Source organism: Scyliorhinus canicula, chromosome 17 (assembly GCF_902713615.1).
Source record: "Scyliorhinus canicula chromosome 17, sScyCan1.1, whole genome shotgun sequence".
In the NCBI taxonomy this organism is placed as follows: Eukaryota; Metazoa; Chordata; class Chondrichthyes; order Carcharhiniformes; family Scyliorhinidae; genus Scyliorhinus; species Scyliorhinus canicula.
This window is the reverse complement of record NC_052162.1, coordinates 80609722-80634338: the sequence shown is the minus strand read 5'-3', so window position 1 is coordinate 80634338 and position 24617 is coordinate 80609722. Positions and strand designations below refer to the sequence as shown.

At 48.0% G+C, this 24617-nt stretch overlaps 1 protein-coding gene across 2 annotated transcripts in view; it reads right to left on the bottom strand.

The window, feature by feature from the left end:
- The window catches only part of urp1 (urotensin-related peptide 1), a 66388-nt gene extending 42137 nt beyond the window's left edge, over positions 1–24251 (bottom strand). The window contains exons 1-2 of one of the 2 annotated variants that reach the window (XM_038775629.1): positions 24131–24251; positions 19570–19688 (exon numbers count right to left, since the gene is read on the bottom strand). In XM_038775629.1, coding sequence (XP_038631557.1) covers positions 19570–19666 — 97 coding nt within the window. In that variant the 5' untranslated portion in view covers positions 19667–19688; positions 24131–24251. Of the gene's footprint in view, positions 1–19569; positions 19689–24130 lie in introns of those variants that run through there. The other variant, XM_038775627.1, reaches the window with a different exon arrangement.
- Between the last annotated feature and the right edge of the window lie 366 nt (positions 24252–24617).

Sequence of the window (24617 nt, the reverse complement as noted above, 5' to 3'; positions counted from 1 at the left end):
GGGCGGGTGGCACTGATGCATTGCTGACTGCTCAAAACAAGCATAACCAGCGTTTTCCAATTGCTGTTTTCCATTCAGTCCAAAGTATTTAGTTTAGCCAGTCCTTCAGCAAGAACACATTCAATTTAAAGGCAACATTCAAAGTTTAAGCAATCGTATTACGGGAAAACAGACCCCTTGTACTGGATGATTGTCAGAAATTGACCAAGTTTAAGTTCCATGGGACGTTTGAACCAGACCTGAAGAAAACCTTGAAACAAAACACAGAGACAATAAAGCGACTTCTTTGATAGGCTCATCAAGAGATGACGATGGCAATCAGACCACACAATGATATGCATCTATCCAAGGTTTAAATGAATTTTATCAACCACTGAACAGTGGAATTGTGAAGGCTACGTACATACTAACGAGCTGTGGGTTCCAGCTTGTCTTGGTGTGCAATCACACCCCTTGGAAATGTTGCTCCCAAAAACTGTTTCATTCAAGTGAAATTCATTCCTTACTCTGATGATGCTGACAAGCCAGAATCTCCTCCATTGAAACACCAGTATGTCAGTGAACGATTCACCTACTGAGCCTCCTGGGTCATCAGAACAAACATGAGTACCCTGCGCCCTCTCTGTGGAATCAATACTTAAAAACTGCAGCACCCTTTTGATTGGAGTACACGATTCACAAATCAGGAAGTGGGATTTTTGTACGAAGAAGGCTCAATCAAAAGCAGGGGAGTTTTTTTTGTGGCAATCATTATCAGGACTGTGTTTTGGGGCAAGGGAAGTTTGCAAGGGGGATGGTGGGTGAGATTGAACATTCACACACATGGGCGTGTACTCCAATCAAAAGGGTGCTGCAGTTTTTAAGTATTGATTCCACAGAGGTACTCATGTTTGTTCTGATGACCCAGGAGGCTCAGTAGGTGAATAAAAGCGAGTTTATTGTAGTCATAGAAAACGGCCACTTCGGCGGTGCACCCTCAAACAGTCCACGTCGGGACCAACAGAATGCTGGCTCCTGTCCAGGCTGTCTTTTACACAGCCCGGTAATGAGTCCCAGCTGGGCAGGTCTCCGGCCACCAGCATGGAAACACGTATTCCATGAGACTCACGGGGCGATCGATTAGGGTATCCCCGTGGAACTCATGAGGGTTATTACATTTGTAAATTACTAGAGGGTACTGGTGTTTGTAAATTATGGGAGAGTACAGTTTTTTTCCCCCTTTGTTTTCAAATCAATTTAGAGTACCCAATAATTTTTTTCCAATTAGGGGGCAATTTAACATGGCCAATACACCTAACCTGCACATCTCTGGGTTGTGAAGGTGAGACCCACTCAGATATGGGAAGAATGTGCAAATTCCACACGGACAATGACCCAGGGCCGAGTTCGAACCTGGATCCTCAGCGCCGTGAGGCAGCAGTGCTAACAACTGCACCATCGTGCCACCCCCTGGAGGGTACTAGGGTTTGGAAGTTCTCAATAGTCCAATAACATTGTGATGAATGGTATCAGTAGCTGCTGTAACGGTACCTTACCTTCAATGCATTGGCCCTTTAAGACCGCGCTTGGAACCCTGGGGGACTCCGCCTCTGGCTCCGCTCCCAGGAAACGGTATATAAGATGAGGCTCACTCGGCAGCATGTCGATGTTGTGCCGAACTTTTGTCCTAGGTTAATCATAGAATTTTGGACACTAAGGGCAATTTTTCATGGCCAATCCACCCAACCTGCACATCTTTGGACTGTGGGAGGAAACCGGAGTACCCGGAGGAAACCCACGCACACACGGGGAGGATGTGCAGACTCCACACAGACAGTGACCCAAGTCGAAATCGAACTTGGGACCCTGGAGCTGTGAAGCAATTGTGCTATCCACAATTCTACCGTGCTGCCCTTAAGAAGAAGTTAATCTACACTCCATTATTCTACCCTAATCCATGTAACTATCCAATAGCCGCTTGAAGGTCCCTAACATTTCCGACTCAACTACTTCCACAGGCAGTGCATTCCATGCCCCCACTACTCTCTGGGTAAAGAACCTACCTCTGACATCCCCTCTATATCTTCCACCATTTATCAGGGAAAAAGTCTCTGACTGTCTACTCTATCTATTCCCCTGATCATCTTATAAACCTCTATCAAGTCGCCCCTCATCCTTCTCCGTTCTAATGAGAAAAGACCTAGCACCCTCAACCTTTCCTCGTATGACCTACTCTCCATTCCAGGCAACATCCTGGTAAATCTCCTTTGCACCTTTTCCAAAGCTTCCACATCCTTCCTAAAATGAGGCGAACAGAGCTGCACACAGTACTCCAAATGTGGCCTGACCAAGGTTTTGCACAGCTGCATCATCACCTCACTGCTCTTAAATTCAATCCCTCTGCTAATGAGCGCGAGCACACCATAGGCCTTCTTCACAGCTCTATCTACTTGAGTGGCAACTTTCAAAGATCTATGAACATAGACTCCAAGATCGCTCTGCTCCTCCACATTGCCAAGAACCCTACCGTTAACCCTGTATTCCGCATTCATATTTGTCCTTCCAAAGTGGACAACCTCACACTTGTCAGGGTTAAACTCCATCTGCCACTTCTCAGCCCAGCTCTGCATCCTATCTATGTCTCTTTGCAGCTGACAACAGCCCTCCTCACTATCCACAACTCCACCAATCTTCGTATCATCTGCAAATATACTGACCCACCCTTCAACTCCCTCATCCAAGTCGTTAATGAAAATCACAAACAGCAGAGGACCCAGAACTGATCCCTGCGGTACGCCACTGATAACTGGGCTCCAGACTGAATATTTGCCATCCACCACCACTCTCTGTCTTCTATCGGTTAGCCAGTTTGTTATCCAACTGGCCAAATTTCCCACTATCCCATGCCGGCTTACGTTCTGCATAGGCCTACAATGGGGAACCTTATCAAGTGCCTTACTAAAATCCATGTACACTACATCCACTGCTTTACCTTCATCCACATGCTTGGTCACCTCCTCAAAGAAGTCAATAAGACTTGTAAGGCAAGACCTACCCCTCACAAATCCGTGCTGACTATCCCGAATCAAGCAGTGTCTTTCCAGATGCTCAGAAATACTATCCCTCAGTACCCTTTCCATTACTTTGCCTACCACCGAAGTAAGACTAACTGGCCTGTAATTCCCAGGGTTATCCCTATTCCTTTTTTTGCCTAGGGGCACGACATTCGCCACTCTCCAATCCTCTGGTACCACCCCTGTTGACAGCGAGGACGAAAAGATCATTGCCAACGCTCTGCTCTAGTCATTCTCATATTTCTCACAAATGTGTAAAAGGCCTTGGGGTTTTCCTTGATCCTACCCGCCAAAGATTTTTCATGCCCTCCCTTAGCTCTCCTAATCCCTTTCTTCAGTTCCCTCCTGGCTATCTTGTATCCCTCCAGCGCCCTGTCTGAACCTTGTTTCCTCAGCCTTACATAAGTCTCCTTCTTCCTCTTAACAAGACATTCAACCTCTCTTGTCAACCATGGTTCCCTCACTCGACCATCTCTTCCCTGCCTGACAGGGACATACATATCAAGGACTCAGGTACCTGTTCCTTGAAACAAATTGAGGGTATCTCAAACATATTCAAAGAATACAAAGGTGAAAAGAGTTGTGAGACTCAGCTACTTTCTCCATCCCGGACCGAGAACTTCACACATTAGAGTTAAGAGCACAACAGGTTCACAGACTTGCAACAGTCACAAGTTTACATGTAATGAGGTAGATTTAAAAGCATATCATGCGAAATGCGACATTAACTGAAATCCAGATTTCTTTCCTTTGTAATTAAATTATACCAATGTATTTGATGTATAATCACATAATCTTGGCGAATTTCTCCCCTTCCCGGGGGTCGGGGGCTCCCGGCGTAGTAGAGTGGCGCCAACCACTCCGGCGTCGGGCCTCCCCAAAGGTGCGGAGTTCTCCGCACCTTTAGGGGCTAGGCCCGCGCCGGAGTGACTCCCGCTCCATCGACTAATGTCGGGGCTAGCCGAAAGGCCTTCGCCGGTCAGCGTGAGTCCGTGCATGCGCCGGAGCGTCAGCAGCTGCTGAAGTCATCACCGGCACATCCGCGGTGGAGGGGGTCTCTTCTTCTAAGAGGGACTTTAGAGGTGTTTCACAAGACGGCGCAACATCGAGGGCCGAAGGGCCTGTACTGCGCTGTAATGTTCTATGTTCAATGTTCCGCCATGGTGGAGGCCATGGCGGTGGCGGAAGAAAAAGAGTGCCCCCACGGCACAGGCCCGCCCGCCGATCGGTGGGCCCCGATCGCGGGCCAGGCCAATGTGGGGGCACCCCCCGCAGTCCGATCGCCCCACGCCCCCCCCCCCTCACGACCCCGGGGGCCCGCTCGCGCCGCCAATCCCGCCGGCACAGAGGTGGTTTAAACTACGTCGGCGGGGGAGGCCTGACAGCAGCGGGGCTTCGGCAAGGCGGCCAGGATGAATAGGCAGCCCAGTCCCCTGTCACCAACCCCCACCCCACAAACCCATGAACCCCCCCCCCCATCTGCTTGGCGGGTGAATGCCCACCCTGCACCACATGCTGGCACCCATACCAAGCGCCATGGCCGCGTGTCCTGGCCTCTGAGGCTACCAGTTAACCACCCCCTGCGCTGCATGCATCGGACTGTCTAATACTGTCATTTCCTCATAACCTCCGGGAGCAGAAGAAAACAGGAGGGGGACCACTGGACCTGCGGCTACTTACCATGGCTGAGCACAGGGCCCTGAATGTGGTCTGCGGCTCAGAGGAAAAGGAGGTCGTCGGGGTGGAAATTGGCCGTGGACGAGGAAGTGAGACCCTGCTGAGTTGCGGTTCACTGTGACACCCTCACCACCACACCACCCTTACCGTTACCTTCACTCACAGCTCACCCTTGCACCACCAGCACCCTCACCCCCAACCTCACCCCCACCCTCGCCACCAATTTCCTTAGGCCCATGGTCTGATGATCTTGTCTTGTGTGTTGCAGGACCTGCTGGTGATGGAAGGGGTCAATCTGGTGCCCCCCCCCCCCCCCCCCAAAGCCAGTGCCACAGCCGGAGCCCCGGGTGCCGTGCAGTGACGAGGGGAGCAGCACGGACGCATGCCATGGACCCGGGACCCAAGACACCCCGAGGCTCGAGTCCGAGGATGACACAGAATACCAGTCACAACACCCTCCACCATCCCAGACACACTCACCTCGGTTGGGCACTTTCGTGAGGAGGCTCCTGGAACACTAAGCCGTTGATTTCCAGAATTGTTCATTTTATTAAATGTGTGAGTGCAAGTCTAGCATCCCTGACCCAATTACACTTCAAACCTGTTGTATACTGTAACCAACACTCAAAACTGTCAAAGATGGCAGAGGTCCAGCAATAGATTTCAACATCTGTTGCAAAAACCTTCACAACAAACGATTGGGAGTGGATTTTGTTCCTTTTCCGTCTGAAAAACAGCAGAGAACCTAAAGGAAGAAATGATGTTCTTGATCCCATCCTTGCAAACACTCTATAGCTTATCTAGGGTGTTTTTAGGGACAGAGGGAAGACCACCAGCCACTGCTCCAGTAAATAGGAACTTTTCATTGAATAATGCATTCCTTGGGGAATTGTCTCATTTTATTGTTTATAGAACAGAACTGTAAATTATACTGATCATTGTAAATTCAGGGAAGAATATTCCAAAAAAATTACTTGTATCATTTCCAGTACAAATATCGGTGAGATTTCGGTCAGCCCCGGTGGAGTAACCTGCTCCACAGATTTTAGTCACTTTGAAAAGTTTTCTTTTCACCCACGTGAAAATCGCTATGCCTGATGTGCAAAGCATCTGGTTAGCCTGCCTCAGGGCACTTTAAAGAATCCACAGAAACCCTGCAATGCAGAAGGAGGCCATTTGGCTCATTGAGCCTGCACTGACCCTCTGAAAGAGCCTTCTGCCCAGGCCCACACCACACCCTATCCCCGTAACCATGTAACTCCATCTAACCACTGACCACTGAGGAGCAATTTAGCGTGGCCAATCCACCTAATCTGCAAGTCTTTGGACTGTGGGAGGAAACAGGAACACCCGGAGCCAACCAGGCAGACAAGGGGATAATGTACACATTCTACAAAGACAGTCACCCAAGGTTGGAATCGATCCTGGGTCCCTGGGGCTGTGAGGCAGCAGTGCTAAGCACTGTACCACTGTAAAAGGGGTGCTCCATTTAACTGGATCCAAAGCACTTGCTCTTATTCAAACCAGGAGGATGGCAGCCAGGTAACCAACTCCTCAATTCATGGAGGAGACCCTGACCCATATGCTGGATGTCATGGAGGAGAGGCGGGAAACAGTACCCTTGGTCTGGCAGGAGACCCTCCAGCAAGGTGACGGATCCCACCTGGGAGACAATCGCAGCACTGGTCAGGGGCAGCAGCTGGACAAGAGGACAGGGATGCAGTGTCGCAAGAAGATGAATGACCTACTCTGATCAATCAGGTTACGTGTTCGCTGTCTCCTCTCTGAGCTCCACCTTGCTGCCACCCCTCGGAATGTCACCTCGATCCCACATGCTGCCACATTGCAAGGCCCCAGCACCCGACCTCCCACAAGTTTCCTCACACCTTCCCTGGCATTCCTCATCGGCACCCCTCCCTGCCTGGGCGCAGTGCCCACACATGCCACAAATCATTGGCATCTGACCCTCGAGTTGGCCAGCTCACAACATCCTGATTTGTATTCCTGCAGGAGAAGCTCACCCACATCCACCGAAATCGAGAGAAGATGGGCGGTAGGATGCCCAAGCTGAGGATCCTGATTCCTTTCGAGGAGAGAGCGCTGGAGCTCACAGGGGAGGAGCAGGAGTGGGCCTGGGCTGAGAGCGAGGTGGAGGCCCGCGACGGCCCAGAATGTACAAGATCTCTGGTCTTTTGATCAAATGGCAGACAGCGCAGGCCGCAGGCGGCTCCACCTCAACAAGTGGAGTGGCACCTGTGTCATGTCCTTGCGGGCTTGGCAGCACGTGGAGGAGGAGGACACCCAATCTCTGTGGCCGTAAAGGTCATCGCAGCCCTGAACCTTTCAGCCTCAAGATCATTCCAGGGGACCTACGAGGCATCTCTCAAGCTACAGCCCACAAGGCAGGACCCCCATTCCTGGGGAGATGGGGCAAGGATTTGGAGGTCGGCCTGCATTGTGGACGAAAGTGACAGAGGAGCCATACTGGGTGTGGTGAAGGATTTCTAACATATCACATAAGTGTCCACCACTACCCCACTCTCCCGATGGTGCCCCACTCTCCTCACCACCCCTTCACCCGCCCCTACACCCCCCCTCCAACGCATCCTCCCCCCTTATCCCCTACCCCCCTCTTCTGACCCTCCCCCAGTGCCCTCTCAGTGACCTCAATGTGCTTGGCCCTCCTTCCTCTATCGATGCAACCAGGTGTTTCCCCAGGATGTAAATCAAAGGTGGGGGAGGCCGGCTGCTTACCACTTCACGTGGCCTTTGATGCCCCTGATGGGTATCCTCTGCAGGCTCTGGGACCAGAGGGCCCAGGCGCACTTGACGGTAGCACATGCACAGCTGTGCCGCCCTGACCCAGGTGCTGACTGCGAAACATGGCATCATCAGAGAAGTGAACCTCGGGGTAGCTGGTGGACCCATCACCACTCCATGGGACGTTTCAGGTCATTGAAACCCAGCGCCCCCTCCTCTTGGTTGGTGGCGATAGGGTCCTGGATCGAGCCCCAGCTGCCTCTGCGTAATCTGGCTCTGCCAGCCCTGGCGGCTCCCTAATGCCTGCAGCATGGTGTCGCCACCTCAGCACTGCTCCTCAGTGACTGGGACATGCTCAGCAGCACCTCGGCAGTGCCCACCTGAGACTGGGACATGTCCCGTAGCACCTCATCATGTTCCTCCTGGTACTGGGTCGCATCCCCCAGTGAGTACTTAAAGCTCTCCTCTGAGGTGTTCTCCAGGAAGGCTCAGGGGGAGGGAAACAACCTCGGATGGGCCGGCGCCGTCAGCTGGAGGTCCTGCGGGAGAATGGACATCTGGTCAGTGGGGGGGGGGGGGGGGGGGGGGGGATGGGTCATTCTGTTTGGCAATAACAACTCAGGTTTGACAGTCCATCTGGGTGGGGCCCGGTGGATCCTCACCTCTGTAGCGTACGCCCACCTCCTCGTTGGCGACTGCTCACTCCTTGGCCACCCCAGTTACTTCCAGGGCCCATTCCTCGAAGGTGGTGAGGTTTCTGGTGTCCAGCACCTCGCCGCCAGTTTGGGGACTCTCACGATGGTTGTGGGACAACTTCTCCTGCAGAGACACTGAGAGGGCATCGTTAGCCACACGTGCGGTTCAGCGTGAGGGGAGATGTGAGTTCTGGTGGGGGGGTGGTGGTTGGGGAGGGGGTGGCGTGGCCAGCACGGGTGGGCCAAGGCATGGCACGGTTCTGGGTGGGGTCGGTGCCAGGTGCAGTCTCGGTGGGAGGGGGGGGGGGGGGGGGGGGGGATGCAGTGCCAACCCACCCATGTGGCCCTGCGGAGGTCATTGATGTTCTTGCGGCTCTGGGGGCAGGTCCTCCTGGCCAATGTCACATTCTCCCAGGCGGCATTGGCTGCCCCGTGGTTGACACTACGGGACTGTCGGAGGAACAGGACATCCCTTCTGACCTCAACCGCCTCTAGAAGCCTCCCCATGTGTGCACCCCAAATTGTGGGTCCAGTCGCCTTGCCGTCATGGCTATAAGTTGAGTGTGGTTGCCTGTGTATGTGCAGTTTAAGTGCTGCTCTACCTTGTTTGCAGGGGGTGGGGGAACGATTGCGTTCTGAAGGAATTGGCTGGTGAGCCTTCATTTGCTGCATGAAGCCTGTGGGGCCTCCTTAAGTGGACTAATTAACATTGTAATGCAGTGATGGTCCCTCCGAGCCGAGCGCCAGGAAGCTGGTGGCAATTCGCTCTCGCTACCACACTTAGAAATTTTTTGGAATAATGGCACCCATTACAAACTTTCAGTACCCTGACAACACAGCGCTACTTGCAAGATCAGAAGAGGCCACACAAAATATCGGAAAACAAGTAAAATGGATAAGTTTAAAATGTGCGTTGAGTATGAACACCAAAAAGACAAAAACAATGACAGAAAGAATATATTGGAAGAAAATAGAGTGAAGATTGAAGTGGATGGAGGCACACTGAAACAAGGGGAAAAGTTTGTATATTTAGTACAATTGATAACAGGAGATGCAGAAGTCAGAAAAAGGACAGAGATAGCCAGAAGTAATTTTGGAAAGATGAAGGATGTGTTCGCAACAAGGAGGCTCAAGCTGTTGACAAGGAAAAAACTCAGAAGATGCTATGTTCCCGCATGCCTCAGAAACCGGGACAATAATTAAAGACCTGTGGGCAAAGAAAGGGGGCGTTTGAAATGTGGATGCTCAGACATGTGATAGAAATTCCATAAACAGGTTATAAGGCAAATGAAGACGTGATTTAAAAAGCAAGTGTGAAAAGAAGTAAGTGACATCAGTAAACGTAATGTTAATATTTCAGCCATTTGATCAGAGCTGAAAAGCTACGGAGATCTCTCCTCGAGGGAAAAGTGGAGGGCAGCAGAAAGAAGGTTTCACAGTGTTGTTGGATGATGGATTTTATGGAGTGGTTGCATACAAGCTATGGTGGATTTGTGATGATGGCACCAGACTATCGAGTGCGTAAAACCATGATAGCAGATCCCCTGGCAAGGGTAACTGCGAGCAGCAGCAGCAATGGCAGAAGAGCAACATTGTTGGGTGCTAAGAGCAGTTGCCCCTTAAGAAGATGGCATAAGTGCCCTGAAGGGAGGTGGTAGAAACAGTTAAGACAAGCTCTTCCACCGTGGCAGCACGGTTGCACATTGGTTCGAACTGCTGGCTCAATTCCAACCTCGGGTGACTGTGTGGAGTTTGTATGTTCTCCGTGTATTCCTCTGTGGGTGCTGTGGTTTCCTCCCACAGTCCAAAGATGTGCAGGTTAGGTGGATCGTCCGTGCTAAATTGCCCCTCAATGTCCAGGGATGTGCAGGTTAGGTTATGGGATTACGGGGATAGACACACTTGTAAACAGGCAGATTGCTCATTCGAAGGATTGGTGCAGACTCAATTGGCCGAATGGCCTCGTTCGGCACTGTAGGAATCCTATGATTCTATGAACAACCATACATTGTCAGAAGGGGTTTAATATCCCACAAAAGTGCTTAAGATAACCATTATTGTCTTACCCTTTCTCACTCAGCATCTAGACATCAGGGCAACATCTTCCAACATTTACCCAAAAGTACTCTGCAAACTCACATTGCCTACAGCTAATCTTCAAAGGCACTTCAACACAGGGACAATGCAACTCCACATTTTGCCACCATGGGAGGTGGCCGCTAATAAGCAATTTAAATTGGCGCTGTCAATGCCACTCAAGTGCCTTTCACGTTGTGTTCTCCCCCTCCAAAGGAAAAGGTGTTCCACAATAGCACCATAGAAACATTAAGTGGGGGAGGATGCACAGCAGCAATAAATACCTGAGAGTACATAATACACAAACTGGCACAAGACACTGTGGGAGAAGACAAGATTGGATGTGAGTTGGCAACAACAGGTGAGATGAACTGGGAATGGTGAAGATAGGTATAGTCTCAGTTCCATGTGTTTAAGTACCTAGGAGTGTAAGAAATAGGGGCAGAAGAAGACCAGACAACCTCTTCAAATCTACTTTTCCACCTGTCCCTGGATCCCTTGAATAATTGAGTGCCAAAGATCTGAAGATCTCGGTCTTGAATATGCATAATGACTGAGCATCTACAGCCCTTTGTGGTAGGAAATTCCAAGCTTCACAGCCCTCTAAATGAGGCCATTTCTCCTAATCTCTATGCCTTATTTTAACTCACTGGATTAGTTTTAGACTCTCCAGCCACAGGAAACAGTATCAAAGTGTTGCGCTACTTGTTACATTCAGTGCAACTTCTTCACAGTAAAATACCATTGGAGCCCACCAGAGGGCCTGCCCCTGACACTGCCACAGTAGCAGCTTGTCAGTGCCAGGTTGGCATTGACAGGCTGCACTGCCATGGAACTACCTGGGCATGTCCATCTACCCCTGCGGGTTGTACTTACCTTTGCACCCCTGGTGGATTCGCACTAGCAATCGAACCGCTAGCAATCGCGCTCAGGGCAGCAAAAAATTGGAGGGGGATCCGAAGGGGAGGTAGAGAGCACAGAGTCTCACTCTATGCGGATGATCTGCTCCTCTATATCTCGGACCCACAAAGCAGCATGGACGGAATCATAGCGCTCCTGAAAGAGTTTGGAGCCTTCTCGGGCTACAAACTCAACATGAGCAAAAGTGAGATCTTCCCAGTACACCCGCAAGGGGGGGGGGGCAGCACTAAAGGGGCTGCCGTTCAAACAAGCCCGAAATAAATTCCGCTACCTGGGGATCCAAATAGCCCATGACTGGAAAGGGATCCACAAATGGAACCTCACCAGCCTGACGGAGGAAGTTAAAAAGGACCTGCAAAGATGGAACACACTCCCGCTCTCCCTCGCGGGGAGAGTCCAGACGATCAAAATGAACGTACTGCCCAGGTTCCTTTTCCTGTTTAGATCCATTCCGATCTACATCCCCAAGGCCTTTTTCAAAGCGCTGGACAAACATATCATGGCGTTCGTATGGGGGGGTAAAAATGCTAGGATCCCAAAGAAGGTCATACAAAAAACAAAATCCAGGGGGGGGCTAGCCCTCCCGAATCTACAATTCTACCACTGGGCGGCAACAGCCGAGCGAGTAAGGGGATGGATCCAGGAGCCAGAAGCCGAGTGGGTGCATGCGGAGGAGGCCTCCTGCATGGGAACCTCCCTCCGGGCCCTCGCCACGGCAGCACTCCCATCCCCACCCAGAAAACACTCCACCAGCCCAGTGGTGACAGCCACCCTCCAATCCTGGAACCAACTGCGGCAGCAATTTGGCCTGTACAAAATGTCGGACAAGGCTCCCATCTGCAACAACCATAGGTTCAAACCAGCACTGACCGACGCCACCTTCAAAAGGTGGAGGCAGGACGGGGGGACACTGACAGTCAGGGACCTATACACAGACGACAGGATCGCAACACTGGACGAACTGACAGAGAAATTTCAGCTAGCTGGGGGGAACGAGCTACGGTACCTGCAGCTCAAAAACTTCCTACGAAAGGAGACAAGGACGTACCCACAACCGCCACGACAGACACTATTGGAAGACCTACTGGACGCAAGTATCCTAGAGAAAGGGAACTGTAGTGACATGTATGACCGACTGGTAGATAGGGACGAGACCGTACTGGACGCAACAAGAAGGAAATGGGAGGACGACCTGGGGATGGAGATAGGGTGGGGACTCTGGAGCGAAGCACTGCATAGGGTCAACTCCACCTCCACGTGCGCAAGGCTCAGCCTGACGCAACTAAAAGTGGTACATAGAGCCCACTTAACGAGAAACCGTATGAGTAGGTTCTTCCCGGAGGTGGAGGACAAATGTGAGCGGTGCCAGAGAGGCCCGGCCAACCACGCCCACATGTTCTGGTCTTGCCCCAGACTTGTGGAGTACTGGACAGCCTTCTTCGAGGCTATGTCCAAAGTGGTGGGGGTGAGGGTGGAGCCATGCCCGATAGTGGCGGTCTTCGGGGTTTCAGACCAGCCAGATCTATTCCTGGGGAGGAGGGCGGACGCCCTTGCCTTTGCCTCCCTGATTGCCCGCCGTAGAATCCTGTTTGGCTGGCGGTCAGCAGCACCACCCAGAGCTGCAGACTGGCTGTCCGACCTCTCGGAATCTCTCCAAATGGAGAAAATCAAATTCGCCATCCGATGGTCGGACGACGGCTTCCACAGAACGTGGGAGCCATTCATGCAACTGTTCCGGGACCTGTTTGTGGCCAACGTACATGAGGAAGAATAGTCGGGTGGCCAAGAACCAGGGGAAAATGGACGGGAATCGGGGGAAGGTAGCCGGGGGGAGGGGGGGGGCTACGGGCTCGGTATGGGGGTTTGATGGCAAGCCAAGGCCCAAAACCAAACTATAAATAAATGCCTATAAACATGTGCCTCGGCCATATTGGAGAATGTAAAATATGTATGCTGGCTAAAGGGGGCGGCCACAATTATTGTTATGAAGATGCTTACCTGTAAATATTCATGTTAAATTTTTGTGTTTTCCTTTTTTTTTTTCTCTCTCTCTAATAACTTGTAATTTGTCATATATAAAATATGAAAACTCAATAAAAAAACATTTATAAAAAATGTGTGCACCCCAAATTGTGGGGCCAGTCGTCTTGCCGTCATGGCTATAAGTTGAGTGCGGTTGGCTGTGTATGTGCAGTTTAAGTGCTGCTCTACCTTGTTTGCATGGGGTGGGGGAACGATTGCGTTCCGAAGGAATTGGCTGGTCAGCCTTCATTTGCTGCATGAAGCCTGTGGGGCCTCCTTAAGTGGACTAATTAACATTGTAATGCAGTGATGGTCCCTCCGAGCCGAGCGCCAGGAAGCTGGTGGCAATTCGCTCTCGCTACCACACTTAGAAACTTTTTGGAACAATGGCACCCATTACAAACTTTCAGTACCCTGACAACACAGCGCTACTTGCAAGATCAGAAGAGGCCACACAAAATATTGGAAATCAAGTAAAATGGATAAGTTTAAAATGTGCGTTGAGTATGAACACCAAAAAGACAAAAACAATGACAGAAAGAATATATTGGAAGAAAATAGAGTGAAGATTGAAGTGGATGGAGGCACACTGAAACAAGGGGAAAAGTTTGTATATTTAGTACAATTGATAACAGGAGATGCAGAAGTCAGAAAAAGGACAGAGATAGCCAGAAGTAATTTTGGAAAGATGAAGGATGTGTTCGCAACAAGGAGGCTCAAGCTGTTGACAAGGAAAAAACTCAGAAGATGCTATGTTCCCGCATGCCTCAGAAACCGGGATAATAATTAAAGACCTGTGGGCAAAGAAAGGGGGCGTTTGAAATGTGGATGCTCAGACATGTGATAGAAATTCCATAAACAGGTTATAAGGCAAATGAAGACGTGATTTAAAAAGCAAGTGTGAAAAGAAGTAAGTGACATCAGTAAACGTAATGTTAATATTTGATCAGAGCTGAAAAGCTACGGAGATCTCTCCTCGAGGGAAAAGTGGAGGGCAGCAGAAAGAAGGTTTCACAGTGTTGTTGGATGATGGATTTTATGGAGTGGTTGCATACAAGCTATGGTGGATATGTGATGATGGCACCAGACTATCGAGTGCGTAAAACCATGATAGCAGATCCCCTGGCAAGGGTAACTGCGAGCAGCAGCAGCAATGGCAGAAGAGCAACATTGTTGGGTGCTAAGAGCAGTTGCCCCTTAAGAAGATGGCATAAGTGCCCTGAAGGGAGGTGGTAGAAACAGTTAAGACAAGCTCTTCCACCGTGGCAGCACGGTTGCACATTGGTTCGAACTGCTGGCTCAATTCCAACCTCGGGTGACTGTGTGGAGTTTGTATGTTCTCCGTGTATTCCTCTGTGGGTGCTGTGGTTTCCTCCCACAGTCCAAAGATGTGCAGGTTAGGTGGATCGTCCGTGCTAAATTGCCCCTCAATGTCCAGGGATGTGCAGGTTAGGTTATGGGATTACGGGGATAGACACACTTGTAAACAGGCAGATTGCTCATTCGAAGGATTGGTGCAGACTCAATTGGCCGAATGGCCTCGTTTGGCACTGTAGGAATCCTATGATTCTATGAACAGCCATACATTGTCAGAAGGGGTTTACTATCCCAGAAAAGTGCTTAAGATAACCATTATTGTCTTACCCTTTCTCACTCAGCATCTAGACATCAGGGCAACATCTTCCAACATTTACCCAAAAGCACTCTGCAAACTCACATTGCCTACAGCTAATCTTCAAAGGCACTTCAACACAGGGACAATGCAACTCCACATTTTGCCACCATGGGAGGTGGCCGCTAATAAGCAATTTAAATTGGCGCTGTCAACGCCACTCAAGTGCCTTTCACGTTGTGTTCTCCCCCTCCAAAGGAAAAGGTGTTCCACAATAGCACCATAGAAACATTAAGTGGGGGAGGATGCACAGCAGCAATAAATACCTGAGAGTACATAATACACAAACTGGCACAAGACACTGTAGGAGAAGACAAGATTGGATGTGAGTTGGCAACAACAGGTTAAATGAACTGGGAATGGTGAAGATAGGTATAGTCTCAGTTCCATGTGTTTAAGTACCTAGGAGTGTAAGAAATAGGGGCAGAAGAAGACCAGACAACCTCTTCAAATCTACTTTTCCACCTGTCCCTGGATCCCTTGAATAATTGAGTGCCAAAGATCTGAAGATCTCGGTCTTGAATATGCATAATGACTCAGCATCTACAGCCCTTTGTGGTAGGAAATTCCAAGCTTCACAGCCCTCTAAATGAGGCCATTTCTCCTAATCTCTATGTCTTATTTTAACTCACTGGATTAGTTTTAGACTCTCCAGCCACAGGAAACAGTATCAAAGTGTTGCGCTACTTGTTACATTCAGTGCAACTTCTTCACAGTAAAATACCATTGGAGCCCACCAGAGGGCCTGCCCCTGACACTGCCACAGTGGCAAATTGTCAGTGCCACAGTAGCAGCTTGTCAGTGCCAGGTTGGCATTGACAGGCTGCACTGCCATGGAACTACCTGGGCATGTCCATCTACCCCTGCGGGCTGTACTTACCTTTGCACCCCTGGTGGATTCCCCTCGACTGCTTCATGTTTTTAAATATCTATTGTATCTGTGGGAATTCAGTATCTGGTGGGATTACAGAATCACAGAATCCCGACAGTGCAGAAGGATGCCAATAGGCCCATTGAGTCTGCATCGACCCTTGGAAAGAGCATCCTAGGCGCACTCTACCCCCACAACCCAGTAACCAAACCTAACACCTTGGGCACTAAGGAGAAATTTCGAATGGCCAATCCACCTCACCTGCACATCTTTGTACTGTGGGAGGAGCACCCAGAGGAAACCCACGCAGGCACAGGCAGAACGTGCAAACTGCACACAGTCACCCAAGGCCAGAATTGAGCCCGTGCCCCTGGCGTGGTGAGGCAACAGTGCTAACCACTGTGCCGCCCCGCGAAGTTAACTTTATTAAAATGAATTTAAGGGCAGGAACCTTGTTATGTCACCAGTGAAGGGGGGTGGTGGGGTATATCAGAGAATGGGCTCTCGCCACAGAGATTCTTGTACCCAGGCCTTACGGGATTTTGCATCAGCATTGCCATTTTCACCGGCAGTGAAAATCCCTCCCCCCCACCCTCCACCCACATTATGTTTTTACTTGATTAGAAAGAAAACCTCTTGCTACTTTCACGGTCTATGGTATGAATAGGCTTGACGAAACCATGTTCGTGGATCCTGAATAAATATATATGTGTGAATGACTAAAGGTAAGATATGTGATGAGCGATTTGACATGTGCTGCCCTGTATTTCTATTTAGAATTCTTGGTTCATCAATCCTAAATTAAGTGAATTATCAGACATAGTTCTGTCACCAGCTTTACAAATCCGTTTAAAGGATAATTGGTATTACATCTTCCAGAACAATCTACTGCTTAGTTTTGTTTTAGGTTCATTACTAACTGCTGCCACTGCTTCTTTGCACACCATTGACGTCAATTGCAAAAGAAAGGAACAATAGGCTGAATCTCTAGATTAAGACTGAACCTCAGATTAAGACTGACAACCTTGAGCATTTGTGGCCAGGATTTAGAATGAATTCCCGTGTTTCCAGCTTCTTTACCATTGTCAGTCCAGTATTCCACCTGGTCTATCACTAATTCGGAAGCAGGGATCTCTTTTCGATTGAATGAGAAACAGGCAGCATTGCGGCGCAGTGTTTAGCACTGCTACTTCATGGCGCCGAGGTCCCAGTTTCGATCCCAGCTCTGGGTCACTGTCTGTGTGGAGTTTGCACATTCTCCCCCTGTTTGCATGGGTTTCTCCCCCCACAACCCAAAGATGTGCAGTGTAGGTGGATTGACCACACTAAATTGCCCCTTAATCGGAAAAAATGAATTGGATACTCTAAATTTATTTTATTTAAAAAGTGAGAAACAAATGAATTTACGTTGTATATCTTAAGAATATTAAAATTTGAAATATGCTTAATGTTACAGACCATAGTAAACAATAAAGAAGCACCTCTTTTACTTTAACAAACATATATTATAACTAAAAAGATTGTTGCAGGAACTCCACTGTATTGTCAGTCCAAGATGAACCTTTTCAAGTCTACAATCGCAGTTTCACGTGGTGGTCTAGCTGGATATATTTCTTCAAACATTATTTTCATTCTAGATTTTTTTTTAGTTTTAGCATCTCAGGTTAGTCTTATAATCAAGCCCATATCACTAGCACTAAAGAATATTTCACTTACCCATGTATCTCGGTAAATTTGTAATAAGTGCCCAGTGAGCAAACAGAAGTGCCTCTTCAATTAGTATGCCACTGGTTTTGTTGTGTGATCTTCCGCAGATTAAAGGACAACACCCTTTGATTTTGATCAGAACAGCCCATCAAATTTATGTGATCAGATGTACAACAGCAGTACCACTAGATATTTTACAGCAGTTATTAAACTTTGCTTGCTCATGAGTAAAAAATAATATAGTTCAGGATCATTGTGCTAATGGAGCAGACAAGTAAAATACTGCATCGTAAATCTTTCCCCCTTTTCACCATCCACAGGAAAGTACAGGAGTCCCTCTGAAAGTTGTAGACAAACCATACCATTTAAAAATAATCGCCTGACAAATGTTTCGAAAGATGAGTGCGACCAAAGAGAACTTTAAAAATTGTCTGTCGCTCTGAGAAAGAGCTGTCGATCAAACACACTTTTGGGCAAATCACACAGAATGGGCATCAGTCAAACCGTCAAATTCTTGCGAGAAAATTGGAGCTGGGGATTCTTCCGTGTAGTTAACCGCTAACTACCATGTACCATGGTCGAATTAATAATGCCATGATTTTATGGGGAAGGTAAATAAACACACGAGGGTTAAAAAAGTGATTAGAAGCTGCTGCTAATAAGTTAGAGTGGAGGAGGTTCTTGTGGAACATAACACACCAGCATAGGCCAGTTCCTGTGCTATGTAATTCTATTCAATTTTACGTGTCATTATGTGCACATATTAAACAAAACTGCTTCATTTTTGCCACAGGACGGTGTTGTAAATCTTCACTTTATGCTATGAAGTAAATTATGAGGACAAGCTTTCAGATGGCTGAAGCATATGCTGTTATATATAACTGAAAGTACAACATTCTGAGATTTACTCATCTCCAGTGCACGCGTAAAAGACAGATAGGTCAAATGTTTTCAAATAGTTAACTTGACAGATTAATGTTGACCAGAGCAGGGAGAGCTGCAATGGTTTTACTTTTGGAAATCTTTTATTTTTCCAACGCTGTTGCACTATACTGGAGTAGATTTACTGTCACTGGTACATGACCAAGGTTAAATTGTTATGAAATGATCCCTTATCTATCGATTCAACCTGTTACTGTTCCCATGGACTGTGGTGCAGGTCGTTTGCAGAAATCCACTCAGGCCCATTCACTACACTAAGCAACAAAAATTCTCCTTAGATACTTAAGACACAAAGGGACAAATTCTTGTTACTGATTGCAGCAAATGGAAATAAATTGTGTTGCTTTTGATCTCTGGAGGGCAGACACGCAGCTTTCATAATATGGATTCAATACAATCAGAGGATTTGATCAGCAGAGTCACAAAGATGATTCAAGTGCAGTTATATCAAATATAACCATTTCTAGCTGTCGCAATGCAACTGCACAAAGCAGTTTTTAATTATAAAGCAAAAGGCTAATTTTGAACACAACCATTAAGCAGCCAGATATCACAATCACGTTATATTAATGTTGTTGTACCAATGTTTTGTTTTACCAGATTCATTATCATATAATGCAAGGTAAATGAAAATACTTTATAAAAGTCTCTTAATACAGCAGGATTTAATATGCTTTGCGTCCTATAAACTATTGTGAGTGATGGTATTCCACAGTTGACGTGTACTTTTAGCAAATTTCTGTTAGCTATTTAAGAAGAGACATTCAAATGCAGATTAACACCTCTGTTAAAATAATGGATAAGGGAATTCAGTGTGCATTACGGAACTGTGCACTAATTTTGCTGAGTTGCATTCCTCAGCTAGTTGCTATGTAATATGTAAACACTTTAACATGGCTGATTTTGTCAACAGTGGAGGCTTGGCAGTCCTTGGCAGGTCTACAAAGTTGCAAGATCCACATTTTAATCTTGGTTAAGTGGCATGTCTAAAAATAAATTACACACACCTGTTAGTAATTACTCGGATAAATTACACAGCTGCTTGGGTTTCAGTTGGTTAACTGCTTCTAGATGCCCCTTGGCACTTCTTTGTACTGGACTGATTATGTCAACCATTTTGCAAAGTGATTGTAATCGCAGACACAGTAAATGCTGTTGGGGGCACCAACCTACCTTCCCCCCAAAAAAGGAAGAACAAAAACCATTCATCAAACTGGACATCTTCTTGCAGTAGATACTCTATGATTTGTACAGGTTTTGTACTCTCCATCCAGGTCTACGAGCAATGTATTCTAGGAAGGAATGTCAAGAAAAGATTAGGGATCAGTGTCTTTAATTCGTCATGGGGGATGCTGGTGTAGAGTGCCGAGACTCTACACCAGCATCTACACCAACACAAGGCCAACACACCAGGCCGTCCTATCGTTTCAGGCAATGGGACCCTGTGTGAGAACCTCTCTGGCCACATCGAGGGCATCTTGAAACCCATCGTACAAGGTACACCCAGCTTCTGTCGCGACACGACGGACTTCCTACAGAAACTCAGCACCCATGGACCAGTTGAACCAGGAACATTCCTCGTCACAATGGATGTCTCGGCACTCTACACCAGCATCCCCCATGACGACGGCATTGCTGCAACAGCCTCAGTCCTCAACACCGACAACTGCCAATCTCCAGACGCAATTCTGCAACTCATCCGTTTCATTCTAGACCACAACGTCTTCACCTTCGACAACAAATTCTTCATCCAGACGCACGGAACAGCCATGGGGACCAAATTTGCACCTCAATATGCCAACATCTTCATGCACAAGTTTGAACAGGACTTCCTCACCACACAGGACTTTCAACCGATGCTATACACCAGATACATCGATGACATTTTTTTCCTTTGGACCCACGGCGAGACATCACTGAAACGACTACACGATGACATCAATAAGTTCCATCCCACCATCAAACTCACCATGGACTATTCTCCAAATTCAGTTCCATTCTTGGACACACTCGTCTCCATCAAGGACGGTCACCTCAGCACCTCGCTTTACCGCAAGCCCACAGATAATCTCACGATGCTCCACTTCTCCAGCTTTCACCCGAAACACATTAAAGAAGCCATCCCCTATGGACAAGCCCTCCGTATACACAGGATCTGCTCAGACAAGGAGGAGCGCAACAGACACCTAGAGATGCTGAAAGATGCCCTCGTACGAACGGGATATGGCGCTCGACTCATTGATCGACAGTTCCACCGCGCCACAGCAAAAAACCGCACCGACCTCCTCAGAAGACAAACACGGGACACCACTGACAGAGTACCCTTCGTCGTCCAGTACTTTCCTGGGGCGGAGAAACTACGACATCTTCTTCGCAGCCTCCAACACATCATCAGCGAGGATGGACATCTTGCCAAGGTCATCCCCACACCCCCACTACTGGCCTTCAAACAACCGCGCAACCTCAAACAAACCATTGTTTGCAGCAAATTACCCAGCCTTCAGAACAGCAACCACAACACCACAAAACCCTGCCAGGGTAATCTCTGCAAGACATGCCAGATCATCGACATGGACACCACCATTACACGTGGAAACACCACCCACCAGGTACGCGGCGCATACTCGTGCGACTCGACCAATGTAGTCTACCTCATACGCTGCAGGAAAGGATGTCCCGAAGCGTGGTACATTGGCGAGACCATGCAGATACTGCGACAACGAATAAACGGGCATCGTGCGACTATCAACAGGCAGGACTGTTCCCTTCCAGTTGGGGAACACTTCAGCAGTCAAGGACATTCAGCCTCTGATCTCCGGGTCAGCATTCTACAAGGAGGCCTTCAGGAGACGCGACAACGCAAAATTGCTGAGCAAAAACTTATAGCTAAGTTCCGCACGCATGAATGCGGACTCAACCGGGATCTGGGATTCATGTCGCATTACATTCGGCCCCCACCAACAAGCCTGGACTTGCAGAGGCCTACCGACTGAACTGGCTTAGGACAATTCACACCTCTTTAACCTGGAGTTACCTCTCTCTCTGCATCTTTGATGATTTGATTGCCTGCAGGTGCTCGCATTCCGGGGCATCTCTGACTGTGTCTATATAAACATTTCTGGAACAAGCCTTTCCATTCACCTGAAGAAGGAGCCATGCTCCGAAAGCTTGTGTTTGAAACAAACCTGTTGGACTTTAACCTGGTGTTGTAAGACTTCTTACTGTGCTCACCCCAGTCCAACGCCGGCATCTCCACATCATGGCTTTAATTCTGAGGTGACACGAGAAAAAATGGGATCCATTTGACAAAAACGTCGACAGGTTATCCAATAGAGGTGTCCACAATGATGAATGGTTTTGGCAATGTGAACATGGCACTAAGTGGATTATTTAAGGGAGCTGGAGAAAGCCTCAAATGACACTGGAAATTCTATGATCCATCATGATCTTTTCTTATTTCTCTGCCACTTCCTTTTCTGTTGCGAAGGTAGGTTTGGGAAGCCAGTGGGAAATGCACGCTGGGAAAGGCTCAGTGAGACAGGGCAGAAGGGGGGAAGGAAGTAGGGACACTCAAAGCAAAATTGTGGGAGGGGGAGCCTCAGATTAGCACAGGTGGCCCGGGGAAGAGGTACCCCCGCCCCCCATCCCTTCAGTGGCCAGCAGCCTGCAGGTTTAACAACGGAATTCTCTGTCAGCGGTATCCTCCAATCCAACAGCAGTGCCGGAAAATGCGGCTGGGGGACCGGAGAATCCCACCCTAAATCTTCTGGACTACATGTTGGAATCAGGCCTCTCCAGCACATGTTAAATTGGAGCTTAGGCAGGATCAGGCCCTTATTTGGATATTGATTACCTACTTAAGGGCCTCAACTGAACCATTAGCAGGAAATGCAGCCAAAATGTGAATTACTACATCTCAAGGTTTCAAACTGGACAAAGACCAAAAATGGCTAAATTTATGTCTGTCGGTTACCCCAAATAAAAGAAGCTACCTGGCAGTATTGAGGAAATCAACACATCGTTATCCCTGAAGAGCAACTAATGAACCCCTATGGGCTGCACAGACCATTTCAAAGTGAGCTATACAAAGACCAATTACATTTCATAATTCAGGCACCTTCCTTTCAATTCTTAATGGTAAAAACATTTAACAATCTCGGGGATCAGTCCTGCGACGAAGACAGTGTAGAGAGGTGGAATTAATGTGACTTGAGCCTCTGGCTTGTGGAACCAGCAATATTGCCTTGCTGTACTGCAAAGTCTCAGTGTGCCATTTTACCATCCAACTGACAGCCTCACTGACAAGGAACTCTGACCCAAGCTGAAAACCAAGCCCAATTTACACTGCTTCTTCCATAAATTCTGTACCGTAACCTACACGGCAGATTGATCTCCACATGCCTCTCATCGTGTAATGTCAACACCACCAGAAAAATGAAATATAAAGTATCAGTGTTTAGCCCATTGACCGTGAAGGAATACTTCATCGGACTTTGATTCTGGACTCCAGAATCCACGTGTTGGGCAGGAATTTCCACCCACCTCCCATGTGTGGAATCTTCTAGTCCTGGTGCTTTCAACAGGGTTTCTCTGCGCCACCAGGGAACCCACGGCAGGGTGTTGCTGTCGCTAGGATTGGCCAGGTAATCCTGCCCAATATTTATTTTACCTGTGGTCTCTGCACTGTAAATCTTTCTTTTCGATAACTCTTTTACAGTCATAGAATCATTGAATTTACTGTGCAGAAGGAGGTCATTCAGCTCATCGAGTCTGCACCGGTCCTTTATCCACCCTATCCCCTTCATCCCCGTAACCCAACTTAACCATTTTTTTGGACACTAAGGGCAATTTAGAATGGCCAATCCACCTAACCCGCACATCTTTGGGCTGTGGGAGGAAACCGGAGCACCCGGAGGAAACCCACGCAGACACGGGGAGAACGTGCCGATTCCACACAGTGACCCAAGCTGGGAATCGAACCTGGGACCCTGGAGCAGTTTTGCAACTGTGCTAACCACTGTGCTACCAGATGGGAGTCGGAATACAAAGGAGGCGACTTTGTGACCTTCCTCCTGCAATGTGTGCAAATCAACTAATGGGAGTCGGAATACAAAGGAGGCGACTTTGTGACCTTCCTCCTGCAATGTGTGCAAATCAACTAAGTTTGCTGTGTGGTTATTAATAGAAAATTGGATCACATCAAAACTGCTCATAAAGGGGGATGCAAATAAAAAAATACCTTGCTGTTTAAGAATGGGTGGAGAGAGGAGGAATTAGTGCTTTTTGAATCAAACTCCTTCCTGTCTATAAGACACTGATGGCAATCTGGAATAAAGATGTGGGACATCTAATTCCTCCTCCCTATCCGTGGGACATTGAGATCAATGATTGTAGGATTGCTAACATCTCTACTGTAATGTACAGACCTGGCGATCAAACCTGAGACACTCTACTCTGCATGGCTCAGTACCACAGCATGCAGTGCATTCAGCCACTTAACTCTTTGAAAAATCCTTCAAGCTTCCATTGCACTTGTTGGTTCATTCCATGTTTTAAATCTAAATTTATTTCTCACATGCCGTAGCTGCCCCAGTGGAAGGGATTGTAACTTTGAACCTTAAAAGCACCCATCAGGACTGACCACATGCTATTCTGTTCGATTATACCTGGATCTTTTACAGACAAGATGTGAATGCGAAAGACAAATGAGCTCCATTCTTGGTGACGCACTTACCTTTACATTTTTACCAGAGTTCAGTTCCATTAGGATAGACACCAGTACCATTTATTAAGTCCCTGCAATCCTCTGCCTGCGAGTGACTTTCTGACCAACATCATCACCACCTTCTGTGCGAACTGAACAAAATGAGACCTTGAATCATCGATGTTAGCGTCATTAATTATTAACTACATTATCTTGATAAAGGGGTTTATCGAACTTCAAGTTTAATGGTTTTTAAAATATATAATATAATTATAGAATCATAGAATGGTGAGACAGCATGAGGCCATTCAGTCTATTGTGTCAACTACAACTCTCTGCAACAGTCCCATTTCCACTCTTTTCCCTGTAGCCCTGCCATTTCCTTCCCCACAGTTAAGAACAGAGATGTAAAGAAGGATGGCCTGGGAGAGACAGTGAAGCTAGAGAAGGCTACAAAGGAGCAAGGCCTCAGAGAAGGCACAGTGAGACCAGAAATAGCTACAAAGAAGCATGGCTG